Source organism: Crocuta crocuta, unplaced genomic scaffold (genome assembly GCF_008692635.1).
Source record: "Crocuta crocuta isolate KB4526 unplaced genomic scaffold, BGI_CrCroc_1.0 scaffold219, whole genome shotgun sequence".
NCBI classification, from domain to species: Eukaryota; Metazoa; Chordata; class Mammalia; order Carnivora; family Hyaenidae; genus Crocuta; species Crocuta crocuta.
The window spans coordinates 101,968-116,034 of NW_027551572.1; the positions used below are offsets into that span (position 1 = coordinate 101,968).

The 14,067-nt window shown below is 35.2% G+C and overlaps 1 protein-coding gene across 1 annotated transcript in view; it reads left to right on the forward strand.

The window, feature by feature from the left end:
• SCN2A (sodium voltage-gated channel alpha subunit 2) overlaps nt 1–11,794 on the forward strand; it is an 88,492-nt gene extending 76,698 nt beyond the window's left edge. The window contains exons 24-27 of the mRNA XM_077751077.1: nt 2,296–2,433; nt 2,800–2,904; nt 6,226–6,496; nt 8,066–11,794. Of these exons, the coding sequence (XP_077607203.1) occupies nt 2,296–2,433; nt 2,800–2,904; nt 6,226–6,496; nt 8,066–9,261 (1,710 nt within the window). The 3' untranslated portion in view covers nt 9,262–11,794. The remainder of the gene's footprint in view (nt 1–2,295; nt 2,434–2,799; nt 2,905–6,225; nt 6,497–8,065) is intronic.
• Nucleotides 11,795–14,067: the final 2,273 nt, after the last annotated feature.

Below are 14,067 nucleotides of genomic sequence, written 5' to 3' on the forward strand. Positions count from 1 at the left end.
AGAGAGCAGAAGAACTAAAAGCTCAGCCTCAATGCTTATACAGTGTATCTCTATATCAAGAATCTAGTTATGTGCTCTTTTGAATAATAATAATAATAATATTAATTAATTAATTAATTATTACTACTCTTTCTACTAAGGGCTTTCTATACAATCGCATTGAATCTTAAGTAATAATGTTATTGTGTGGTTGACATTAACTGCATTTCACTATTGCAGCAAAGAGGCTCAATGCATTAAGTGGTTGTATACGTTTTTGAACTCTGACCACAAGCATGAGCTCATTACTACTTTCTTCTATGGTAGTTTCCTACTTGTTTTGATTAATTCATTTAAAGTTCTCTCTACCTTCCTTATAAGCAGCCTGATATGCAACTTACTTTCAGTTTCTTCCTTAGTAACTTAGCAGACAGTGTCTGCTACGTAACACCTCAGCCTTCAAGCATTTTACAAGCAATGAAATCCAAGTAGACATCAAAATTATGAAAAGTTGCTTGCTCTTAGGAGAAGTGGAAATTTAGCCCAAAATGTGACATTATTGCCTAATTGGCAATATTAAAAATTATAACAAGTATTGTCAAGGATAAAAAGCAATAAGAACTCTTAATGCTACTGGGAAAAAATGGATAAATATTTATTTTTAAAAGTTGGGCATTATCACATTATCCAGTAAAATTAAGATATTCTTTAACCTTGCAATTTCATTTTTAGCAATATATTCTACAGACACTTTTGTGCATCCATAGCACAATCTATGTATAAGAATGAACATAACTTTTTGCACTAGCAAAAAACTGGAAACAACTCAAAAGTAGTAGAAATGGACAAATAATTGAATAGTATACAGTGATGAAATGGTATACAAATACAGCATAAGCTACATCATGGATGAATCTTAAAAATATAACAAAGTTAGAGTGCCTGAAGGGCCCAGTGGGTAGAGTACGTAACTCTTGATCTCAAGGTCGCGAGTTCAAGCCCTACATTGGGTGTAGAGATAACTTGAAAATAATTTTTTAAGAAACATATGTGTAAAACAAAGTTATACAAATGTGTCCACTAAACAAAGTATAGACAAAACTAACCTTGCTGTTCAAGAATGCTCACGTAGATGTTAACTCTAAGAAAAAGTATGGAAATAGTTACCATAAAAGGCAGGATAATGATTGCCTTTAGCAGGGATTGTATAGAGTTTATATTTGGGAATGACACACCAAGGGTTTGTCCTGCACTGTGCGATTCACTTTGTAACAATTTATTACTACATTTTACCCTTATGTGCTGTGCACTTTTCTGTATGTATAGTATTTAATTTAAAAACGTTTAAATATATCATTTTCTATCACTGTCTGCTGTCTACACACATAAATGAAATAAAAGTCTCATCAAAGAATATGTACTTTTACAATATTTTTAATATTTTCCATTTTGCTCTATTTTATTAGAAAAATATATCAAGTGGGCCATCACCCTCTAAATTGATTTCATGACACAATGGGTCATTACCTGTATCCATTACCACCTGTGACTGGTTAACTGCGTTGGTTAGACCAATTCCCTGTCTGACCTGAGCTATAGATTATAGCCAATGCTCAAGCCAACTGTCACTCTTTTTTTGACCAAAAGTGTACTGGACAAGACAGGGTACTATTGTTACAGAAATTGTGCCTAAAGCCTACTGAGTAGTATGAAGCTGTACACTACTTTTCAGTAAGGAATGATATGACAGATGTACCCATATCCACACATACAAAAATAACTTTAGCCTATGAAGAGAAATGTGTAATAGAAATCAAACCTTTATACTCAGCTATTACTACTGGCTAGGCACTGGTTTTTTAAGCCCTTTTCATATATTAATATATTTAACATTTTCAACTACCCTGTGAGGTTAAGATTCTATTATTTCCATTTTACAGATGAAAAAAATGGAATCAGAGAGAATAAATCTAAAGGTTTTAACACAAAATAGTGTGACTGAAACGTCTCTTTTGCAGGAAGAGGAAATCCTCACTCTGCATGTCCTATTGGGGGACTTTGGGGAAAATGCAATTATAATCCAGAAACTTATTGGGTGAAACTCATAGGTTGTTTGCTTTGTCAAATCAGTGGACAGTCTTGCGGGACTCTTCAATAAGCATGTTAGATTTGATGTTTCATAAAATCTGTTTAATTTTTTATCTTTTTTTTCATTCCCATCAATTGAAACATGCTTTGAGAATTGAAAATTTGCTGATGTCCTTTTTATAAAACAAGTAGTGGTTCTAATAGTTATCATTCCTTAATATTTTGTAGGTAGAATTACAACCCAAATATGAAGACAATCTGTACATGTACCTTTACTTTGTCATCTTTATTATTTTTGGTTCATTCTTCACCCTGAATCTTTTCATTGGTGTAATCATAGATAACTTCAACCAACAGAAAAAGAAGATAAGTATACTAAAACTTCCTCTTTATTCTAAAATGTGAACTAAACATGTCACACGGGTTCTTTTTGGCTCTAAAATGTAATCGGCATAAAAGAAGGAGTATAAAATTCTGAAATTATTTTGATATATTTAATCAATTGTGAGTTTTTAAGTAAGTGTTAATTGAGATAGCATGTATTGATATTTTCAGTATAGAAATATGACGATTAATACAGAATAATTTAAGGATTGACTATACACGTCTCTGTAAATACAGATATTGGCAACATTAGAATAGCAAGTGGAAATGATTTCACACAATTTCTGAGGTAGATTTTATAGCTAGCAAAGAACATGATTTTAAAAAGTTTTGCTTTCATTTCTTTACTTTGGAGGTCAAGACATTTTTATGACAGAAGAGCAGAAGAAATACTACAATGCAATGAAAAAACTGGGGTCAAAGAAACCACAAAAACCCATACCTCGACCTGCTGTAAGAATAACATACTTTCATTCCCGGCAAGATCTGTTATTTATTACTTACACAGCCCAAATTGCTAGATACTAGTATTTTTATAAATTTACAAAACAAATTTCTATCCTAGCAATGTGGCTAGCAGGTAGCCTAAATAGCCTTAGTATATGTGTAATAGTCTAAGTGTATATGTACTAAATATAATGTAATGCATTACATACATATGTAATGTAATGCATGTAATTACATGTTATATATAAACATATAAAATATTTGTAAATTAAAAATCTCAGATTTATATGCCAATAGCATTAAGTAGGATTGATGTCACTGAGGAGCCCTAATAATGTAGAGAAGAAAACATATCCATACATTCATTATATGGAAATATTGAATGTTCACAGAGTGCAATGGGGATGGATCAGAATAATTGGTACATCTCAGATATGCCACATTTCTATCCAGCTTTGCAGACTGATTGGAATCATTATGAAACAAGTCAGAGGTTTAGTTTTTTTTTTCTGGTTTTAAAAATATTTCATATATTTCCCTAGTATCTTGCTTCTAAATCTGACGACACCATTCTGCATTTTTATGGCTCTTCCAATTGTGTATGATATGCCAGTAGCTACTTGGTTGCTGCAGGGAATTGTCAGGAAGAAAAGAGCTCTTTAAGAGCAGGGCAGTGCATGTCTGAAGGCCCTGAAGTAGGAAGGCCAGTGAGGCTCGGGTGCAGAGAATGGGGGCTTACTGGGATGTGTTAAGAAAGAAGAAGTTAGGGTGGGACAGACTTTTCTGAGCTTTGTAGGTTAAATTCAAAATTCATCTTCATCTTTAGAGCAGTAGGAAGCAATTGAAGTGGACCTGGTCATTTTCAGTTTTGTGAAGATCACTCAACCAGTACTGACAGGGGCAATGTGTATGCTTATTAGATTTGTTTTGGAGCTGTCTCAGATGATAGGTAGCCTGATCCAGAGTTGTGTGGAGATGAATTAAAGTGAATGGACTTGTGAGCTGTCACTGGAGTAAAATTACAAAGTTTATCTATTAATGGAATGTGGGAAGCAAAGAAGGACCCAACAAAGAGAACTTATGTGTTTCTACCATACACACTGGATGACTAGTGTCAAGCAAGATATGAAGAAGTGACATGCATGGAGAAAAAAAAAAGTAGAGATGCTTGCTTTCAGAATCTGGCAATTAAAAGGAGATAGGAATAAGAATGAATATTAGAAGTAATAAAATAAGGTTTCTTAAGACTGAGAGGTAGGTCTGAAGCAAAGCAGGAGTTCTGGAGAAGAGTGTGAAGAGAAGGAATATAGAATAAAGTCACAAATTTTAGAGGGATGGAGTCCTCTAGCGAATATGGAATAACACATAAAAAGATATATGTGAAAAGTCAAGATAATATGAAATCCAAAAGGAAGTAGAAGAGTTTCTTGACACTGATTTTGATTCTCTCAAAAAAAGAATAGAGAGAAAAATAGGATATTCCTGAGAAGTATGGAACTATCCTGGAGCAAGTGAGGGATAAAGGATTCCTAGTCATTGTCAAGGGCCAAGATGAAGTGAGAGAACATAAATCTTCATCAAACAAGGCTGTCAGGGTTACATAGCTTCCTGCTGGATATACCACATCCTGAGATTTAAATTGGAGACAACAATTAGTGACTGGGGTTTGGAGTTACACATTGAAGTGACCCATTGGAAAACCACATGGCCAGGAAGATTAAACTTTGTATTGATAAACCTTCTAATTTTAAGCACTTGTGAACCTACTACACTGTAGGTGTTAAGTCTATGAGAAAAAAAAATGACACTGCTCTGTCCTTGCAGGGCCTCCAGACAACTAGAAGAAATAACTAAAATCAGATAAATAAGAGCAAACCATATGTAATACAGTTTCATCAATTTTATGACAAATGTAAACATAAAGTTTTCTGTGGACACAGAGTGCTTAAAACTTAAAACTGAATTCAAAGTCACCAGAAGAGGGGTAAAGGAAGTCTCTATTAGTACCAGGAGATAAGATAAAATGATACAGTAGAATCTGCAAATTTTATTCAGAGGAATAGGAATTATCAGAAGGGTAGAAATAAGGGAAACATAACCAGACTTGGAAAAGTAAGCTAGAGTAAATAAGAAGGAAGAAGGAAGGTTTGCAACTGGAAACAGACACATTTATTACATTGAAAAAGGCTCTGGAAGGACAGGTTCAGCTGAAGCAATAGAAGTCTAGTCCAGAAGCCAAATACCTATTGAGAGAAAAGAGAAAAATACTACAAACAGGTGGTTGATGTCTGAGAATTTGCATATGGAATAATGGATGTCTCTCAACAGAGAGAGAGCAGAACACTAGTACAGAGAATCCAGATGGATAAGCATGTTAGGATCTGGGAAAGCAAGCTATGAAGCGTATAGGTAACAGATCATCTGTGCTTCCAGTTAAGAAAGTAGAGGACAGCAGTGGAAGCTAAGTCGAGTCTTGAGCCCTAAAAAGCCTGAAATACCAAGCAGATATAGGCACAGTGGTATAAAACAGGGTCCAAACAACCAGAACTGGTGAGATGAGGACCTTAATTTCTTAAACAAGACATAAAGCCATTCAGTGCTTGGAAATAAGGTCCAAACTGAATAGGGCAAAGGTTGAACATCTGATTGCGGACTGTAACTTTTATAAAGATTATTTTATTCTTTCAGAAGAGTTACCCATATAATTTCACCCAGCTTTTCCTTATTCTAAAACCTGGCATAACCATAGATCAGTAATCAAATTAAAAAATTAACCATGGTACAGTACCATTTAAATGAAATATAGAACTTAATTACATTTCACCAGTGCTCTACATATGCCCATTTTCTTGAACTATAATTTTTTAAAACATCTTCCAAGCTGAACCTTAAAGTGCTCTGGCTTTGGGGAAAGACAATAAAAGCAGAAACTAGAAAAAAATAAACTAGAAAAATCTTGAGAGCTACTTATTAGTACTTCAAAGTTTACTTTCATACCCAATGCCAATACACGGGATAACAAAGATTTGTTATAGTGGCAAATATTGGCTGACTGTCCATCATACACACAGTGATGTTATGGTTACTAAGAACACAGTTCTTAACCTAAAGTCAGTTTACAAAATCTGGTATAATGAACAGTATAACTAAAACAAATACACTTGGAAAAAGTTGTATATTCCAGTATACAAAATGTTCTTCCAAGTATTAAATAAACATGGTATGTTTTTATAAAAGCTACATTTTCATATTGCTATGTTAAAACCAAATAAGTTGAATTTCATTTTTTTATGTTTCTAAGTGAATTTTACATATTCTTTGTTCCAGAACAAATTCCAAGGAATGGTCTTTGATTTTGTAACCAAACAAGTCTTTGATATCAGCATCATGATCCTCATCTGCCTCAACATGGTCACCATGATGGTGGAAACTGATGACCAGAGTCAGGAGATGACGAACATTCTGTACTGGATTAATCTGGTGTTTATTGTTCTGTTCACTGGAGAGTGTGTGTTGAAACTCATCTCCCTTCGTTATTACTATTTCACCATCGGATGGAATATTTTTGATTTCGTGGTGGTCATTCTCTCTATTGTAGGTAAGAAGAGGTGCTTTTACTCAAGTAAGGAAGTTAATAATAAAAATCATTTTAAATTTTTGAAAACGTTTCCCACTCATCTTTCTCATTTATCCCAAAATTTTAAATAAAAGTTTAATAGCCCATTCTTCAGTTTGTCGTATCTCTTATTGCATGCTGTGCATGAAATGATGTGTAAAAAAAAAGATTTTATATTTTGCAGCCCTCATTTATCATCTTGTCTCATTTCAGAAGACAATAACAGCAATTTGGCATAACAGTCCTGTACTCAATCACACTTCTGTGGTATAGACAAGTATTGCTTTGAATAAATAATTCACATGCACATACACACAAAAATTATTAGTAGTCAAATAATCCATATATAAGATATTGATAATTGGAATAGTTTGTATGTGTGTTTATATATATTCACACATACGTACACTTCATCTTACCTTTGGGTTCAGATATTTTCTGTGGTTTGTAATATTCTTTTTCCAGAAGTACACAGTTTGTTCAGAAATTCAAAACAGCTTCATTGTCATCAATACATAGTAAGTAGTTATGTATAGGGCCTTAAATGAGGTGCTAGGAGTAAATATAAGAGATTTAAGACAAAGTTCTGCCTATTAGAAAAAAGAAAACATACAGAGAGGGAAAAAGTAGTATTCCACTATTTATACTGCTTTCTCTGACAGACTAGAACACCGAAACAATTTGCCATTCTGTGTGACCCTCACAACAGTGACATGAGGTGGTTGTTTAGTGATTAAGGGACGAGACTCAGGAGTCTTACAGACCTGGCCTGGAGCTCCCCTCTTTCCCCTGCTTAGCAGCTCTGTAACCTATAGCAAGTTACCTCTCCAATCCCTGACTTTCCAGAGAATATTTCTGTCAAGTGCTATTGTGAGAATTAAACGAGATGTTATAAGTTGATGACTTCGTATCATGCCTAGAACAAAGAAGAGGCTCTCTACATGCTAAGTTTAACAAAAACAACAAAAGTAGATAGATATTATCACCATTTAATGATGTGTAAAAAAAAAGGGGGGGGGTGGATTCAGTGCCAAGTATATCTGTTGCAGAGCCTGGATTCTCTCCTGTCCATCATTCTGCCACCTTCCAGATAAATTGTATCACAGCCATCTCAGGATAAGACCTCTCATATTCTTGATCCAAAATCTCAAGCCTTGTCCATTAGTTCTTATGCCAAGACTAGAACTAGAATTTTAGAACTATAAATCCACTTCTTTACTTGGCTGCCATATACTCTGTAACATCTTTAGGCCTTCAGTGGTTGAATCTTTTCTTGATAGATAGATGCTTTTCTTGAACTAGGAAAATTGACCGTTAATACCTTCAGTATCAATACCTTGCATGAGTGCCTGCAGAGGGATTAATGTTATGACACAAAACATACCAGTTTCACTTTGCTAAACAAATACTGCTGATTGTGTGTGTGTACGTATATACCTAATTCTCATGCCCACATTTTGTAAAACTACTGATTATCCAATTCATGTAAGTTTTCATTCACTGCTATTAAATATTACACTATTTTTGTTATTGTTTCTTAATTTTCCACAGGTATGTTTCTGGCCGAGCTGATAGAAAAATACTTCGTGTCCCCTACCCTGTTCCGAGTGATCCGTCTCGCCAGGATTGGTCGAATCTTGCGTCTGATCAAAGGAGCGAAGGGGATCCGCACGCTGCTCTTTGCTCTGATGATGTCCCTTCCGGCCTTGTTTAACATCGGCCTCCTGCTCTTCCTGGTCATGTTCATCTACGCCATCTTTGGAATGTCCAACTTCGCCTATGTTAAGAGGGAAGTCGGAATTGATGACATGTTCAACTTTGAGACCTTCGGCAACAGCATGATCTGCCTGTTCCAAATTACCACCTCTGCTGGCTGGGATGGATTGCTAGCACCTATTCTCAACAGTGGACCTCCGGATTGTGACCCTGAAAAAGATCACCCCGGAAGCTCTGTTAAGGGAGACTGCGGGAACCCATCTGTTGGGATTTTCTTTTTTGTCAGTTACATCATCATCTCATTTCTAGTTGTGGTGAACATGTACATCGCTGTCATCCTGGAGAACTTCAGTGTCGCTACTGAGGAAAGTGCAGAGCCCCTGAGCGAGGATGACTTTGAGATGTTCTATGAGGTTTGGGAGAAGTTTGATCCTGATGCCACTCAGTTTATAGAGTTCTCCAAGCTCTCTGATTTTGCAGCTGCCCTAGATCCTCCTCTCCTCATAGCAAAACCAAACAAAGTCCAGCTCATTGCCATGGACCTGCCCATGGTCAGTGGGGACCGGATCCACTGCCTCGACATTTTATTTGCCTTTACAAAGCGTGTTTTGGGTGAGAGTGGAGAGATGGATGCCCTTCGAATACAGATGGAGGAGCGATTCATGGCATCGAACCCCTCCAAAGTCTCCTATGAACCCATCACGACCACTTTGAAGCGCAAACAAGAGGAAGTGTCTGCTATCGTTATCCAGAGGGCTTATAGACGCTACCTCTTGAAGCAAAAAGTGAAAAAGGTTTCATGTATATATAAGAAAGACAAAGGCAAAGAAGGCGATGGAACACCTATCAAGGAAGATATCCTGATTGATAAACTAAATGAGAATTCAACTCCGGAGAAAACCGATATGACACCCTCTACCACGTCTCCACCTTCGTATGATAGTGTGACCAAACCGGAAAAAGAAAAATTTGAAAAAGACAAATCGGAAAAGGAAGACAAAGGGAAAGATATCAGGGAAAGTAAAAAGTAGAAGGAACAAAGAATATTCCATTTTGTGATCAATTGTTTACAGCCTGTGACGGTGATGTATTAGTGTCAACAGGACTCCCACAGGAGGTCTATGCCAAACTGACTGTTTTTACACATGTATACTTAAGGTCAGTGCCTATAACAAGACAGACACCTCTGGTCAGCAAACTGGGACTCAATAAACCAGAAAAACAGCATCGACAGGAGGTTTCTGTTTTCACAACCAGCTGACACTGCTGATGAGCAGAGATGTAATGGCTACTCAGACTATAGGAACCACTTTAAAGAGGGGAGGGAAGTTAAATTTTTATGTAAATTCAACACGTGACACTTGATGATAGTAATTGTCACCACTGTTTATGATTTAACTGCCACACCTGCCATATTTTTACAAAATGTATGCTGTGAATTTATCACCTTTTTTTTTTTTAACTCACAGGTTGTTTACTATTATATGTGACTATTTTTGTAAATGGGTTTATGTTTGGGGAGAGGGATTAAAGGTTGGGAATTCTATGTTTCTCTATTGTATAACTGGATATATTTTAAATGAAGGCATGCTGCACTTCTCATTCACATGTGAAAAAAAATCACATCACAAAAAGAAAGAGTTTACTTCTTGTTTCAGGATGTTTTTAGATTTTTGAGGTGCTTAAATAGCTATTCATGTTTTTAAGGTATCTCATCCAGAAAAATTTTAATGTGCCTGTAAATGTTCCATGGAATTCACAAGCATTGAAGAATTGTTTTATTTTTACATATTCCATTATATGTACATGTATATATGTATATATGTATATGTGCGTGTATATACATATATATGTATACACACAGAGAGACACACATACACCATTACATAGTCATTCAGAGTCCTGGCAGCATGACTATACCATTTTTGATAAGTGTCCTTTGGCATAAACTAAAAATATCCTATCAATCCTTTTGAGAACCTGAACTGACCAAAAAGCATCCCCCACCACTTTATAAAGTTGATTCTGCTTTTTCCTGCAGTATTGTTTAGCCATCTTCTGCTCTTGGTAAGGTTGACATAGCGTATGTCAATTAAAAAAATAAAAGTCTGCTTTGTAAATAGTAATTTTACCCAGTGGTGCATGTTTGAGCAAACACAAATGATGACTTAAGCACAGTATTTATTGCATCAAATATGTACCACAGTAAGTATAGTTTGCAAGCTTTCAACAGGTAATATGATGTAACTGGTTCCATTATAGTTTGAAGCTGTCACTGCTGCATGTTTATCTTGCCTATGCTGCTGTATCTGACTCCTTCCACTGTTTAGAAGTCTAATATGGGAAGCCATACGTCAGTGGTAAAGTGAAGCAAGTTGTCCTACCAAGACCTCATTCTTCGTGTCATTAAGCAATAGGTTGCAGCAAACAAGGAAGAGCTTCTTGCTTTTTATTCTTCCAATCTTAACTGAACACTCTGTGGTTAAAACAAAACAAAACAAAAACAAAAAAAACAAAACAAAAAAAAGCCCGGCCATACGAACGTGTTGCAAGCTGCTTCAATCTGTTGAAACTATATGGTTAGAGTTTTCTAAGAAAATATAAATACTGTAAAAAGTTCATTGTATTTTATTTTTCAGCCTTTTGTACATAAAATGAGAAATTAAAAGTATCTTCAGGTTGATGTCACAGTCAGTATTGTTAGTTTCTGTTCTTAGCACTTTTAAATTACAGCACTTCACAAACTAAGAAACAAAAACTAAGACGCAGTGTAGGTTTCTGCTTTTTTATTAGTACTGTAAACTTTGCACACATTTTGACGTGAAACACATCTCAGACTGAGTCCAGTGTTGATTTGCTTTCAAATAGTAATGCCTTATCATTGAAAGAGGCTTAAGGAAAGAGCAGCTGATATCCTTGGCATTGCTTGAATCAGATGTTTCCACTTAGTCTTTTTATTCAAGAAATCATCAGTCTTTTCCAGTGTTTGTTTACCCAGATAGATCTTACTCTTATTGGCCCGTATGGCATTAGAACTGTGTCAGATATGATATGGGACCCAAGTTGGCTTTTTTTTTTTCCTCACAAAGCCAGGTAGTGAAATTATATTACCAGTTACAGCAAAACATTTTGTTTTTCCTTCACAAGCAACATTAAATGTAGATTCTTTATACTAAAGCTATTGACTTGTAGTGTGTTGGTGACATGCATGCAGGAAATTGCTACTACCATAAAGAACGGTAAACCACATTACAATCAAGCCAAAAGAATAAAGGTTTTGCTTTTGTTTTGTATTTAATTGTTCTGTCTTTGTTTCTATCTTTGACATGCCATTTAAAGCTAAATTTCTATTATGTAAAAAATGGATCTATCAGAAAAATATAAATGTAAAGAATACACATTAAATATAATAATTCATCTTTAAATTTTTTCATGGAATGGAAATCAATTAAGAAGAGTGTATTGGATATCTAGTTTTAATATTGGCCAAAAATCTAGATATGGTATTGGGTAGAGTACTGGAAAGTTACAAAAATTAATAAAAAAATTGACTAACATTTTAAATTGTGCATCCTTTCTCCTTCCAGTCTACCTACTGTTTTCTTTTGTTCCTCTTTTCACTCCCGTTTCTTCCCTATGTTTTCTTGATCTACTTTTCTATATGCTTTTTCATCCTACCTTGGGCTCTCAGTGTTTTTCATTCAGGATATTTTTCTTGTTGCTTTTCTGTTCACCCAGTCCCTTGTTAATTACATTCTATAGACAATGGCTCTGTGCACTTAAACCCCTAATAATTTGCTGTCACTGTAAAAAATCCATAGACTATCATTATGTTCATTTCTACAATTCCCTTGGCAAAAATTCTAAGTGAGCTTAGATCTCAACTCTTCATAATATAGTAACAAAATTCACAAATGGCACAGTTTTGGTTTTTCTACTTAATTATGAGCAATTAGAAATGTTTCTCAATTCCGATTACATACTAGAATTACGTGAGATGCTTTTTTAAAACAGCCAATGCATGGACCAGGACCAGACCCATTGAACTCATATCTCTGGGGATGAGACTTAAGCATCTAATATTTTTAAGGCTCGCCATTGATGTTGGTTCATGCTAAGGGTTGAAAACCAGTGAGTCAGTGTCTCTTTGCCCAATAGGAAAAAATATTCTACAGAAAATGAACCTTTCCTGTTTCAGAATTTCATTACATAATTCATTGTATATAAAGTAAGGCTTCCAATACGGTAGCTTTGGGGATATTTACCTTTTAGTACAAGGAATTGACATTGATCCATTTATGTCAGGGGTTAGTGACTGAGACTGTAGTTAGTGAAAGGGAATTCTATCAGTGTTGCTTTTGAGAGCTTTTTCAAATTATACACACATACACAACATGCACCCCCAATTATTCCTAGTGCATACTGGGTGAGATGAATATGCAGATGGTTTAGGAAACAGTACGGATTCATAAAGCAGCTTTCTGGGTGAACCCTATTTCCCCTCTTGGGTAAGAACCATTAATCTGGACCAATGGGAGACAGCATTCTGTTTGTGATGATCAAGTCACAAATCTAAACAACAAAGACTTCTAGCCTCTACTTCTCTATGTTCTCCTGAGTTCTGTATAATACAGATGGATTTACAAAAAGAAGAGGGGCGAGAGTATGAGAGGGGTTGAAAACGCAGAGGAGACGGAAGGAGGGAGAAGAACAAATGGGGAACATAAAGGAAGGGACAGGGGTTTAAAAATGGGAAGGAATGCTTTATAAATTATCCTCTGAATAAAGGTCTTGCTGTTAATAACTACAGCAATAGTGAGAGAAAGGGGAAGGAAGAGGCGTGCGGGAAAGAAATTTGGCTTAGTTGTCAATATGTTAGATAAGCAATGTAAATGTGTTTCTCCTTCCTTTTTTTTAAAGCGAAATACCTACGAAAAAGGTGAAGAGGGCATTATGCAAGTAAATGCTACAATGATCGCATTGATAGTGGGGTTTTTTCTGTCATCAGAACTAAATAAATATTTGTCTACTGCATATTAACTTTGCTATAGGAGCTGAGAGATCAAAGATGAAATTAACTGTCTAAAAGAAGGGTATAGCCAGAGGTGAAGAACCTTGAATGTCATGCTAAAGTGTTTGGAATTTATTCTGTTGGCAATGAGGAGTGATTGATCCCTCCTGACGAGTAGAATGGCAGTGAAATTAGATATATCTGTCCCTATTTAATGTGATAGTAAGAAGACTACACTGCCCCTACTTTGCAATATTTCACAGAGATCTCGTTTTCCCATCTATTTTTAAAGATGTCTGTGTTCTTATCTTTCATATATATTTTAAAAGTATGCATAGATTAAAAGACAAAAATAAATTTTAAAAATCTAACATTTTTTGTTAATAGCATACCTTAACCTATTTATATTTATTTTCTACACAGATACATTTGATTTTATTTTAATTACCTTAGTCTGTGCTTTTTATTTGTCAGGTTTCTCTTCTTTTTCTTCCTTCCCTTCTTGTCCGCTTTTGCATTAATTTTGTTATGTTTATTCTATTTCCCATATCTGTACTGGTTCAGAAAATACACATCTTCCTTCCTCTCTCCCACCCTTTCTCCCTTCCTTCTTTCCTCCCTTCCTTCCTTTTCTCTTGCTTTTTTTTTTTATATAAGTGATTGCTCTTAAATTTTAACGTGCATACTTAGCTAGTGAAATATAATAAACAGTTGTACTCTTATCTGGAACAATGAAGCTCCTAAGACTGTTTACATAGTATTGCCTACTCTTATGTGATTTTTGTTTACTATTTTAATTCTACTTTGTCTGACACCCAACAAATTA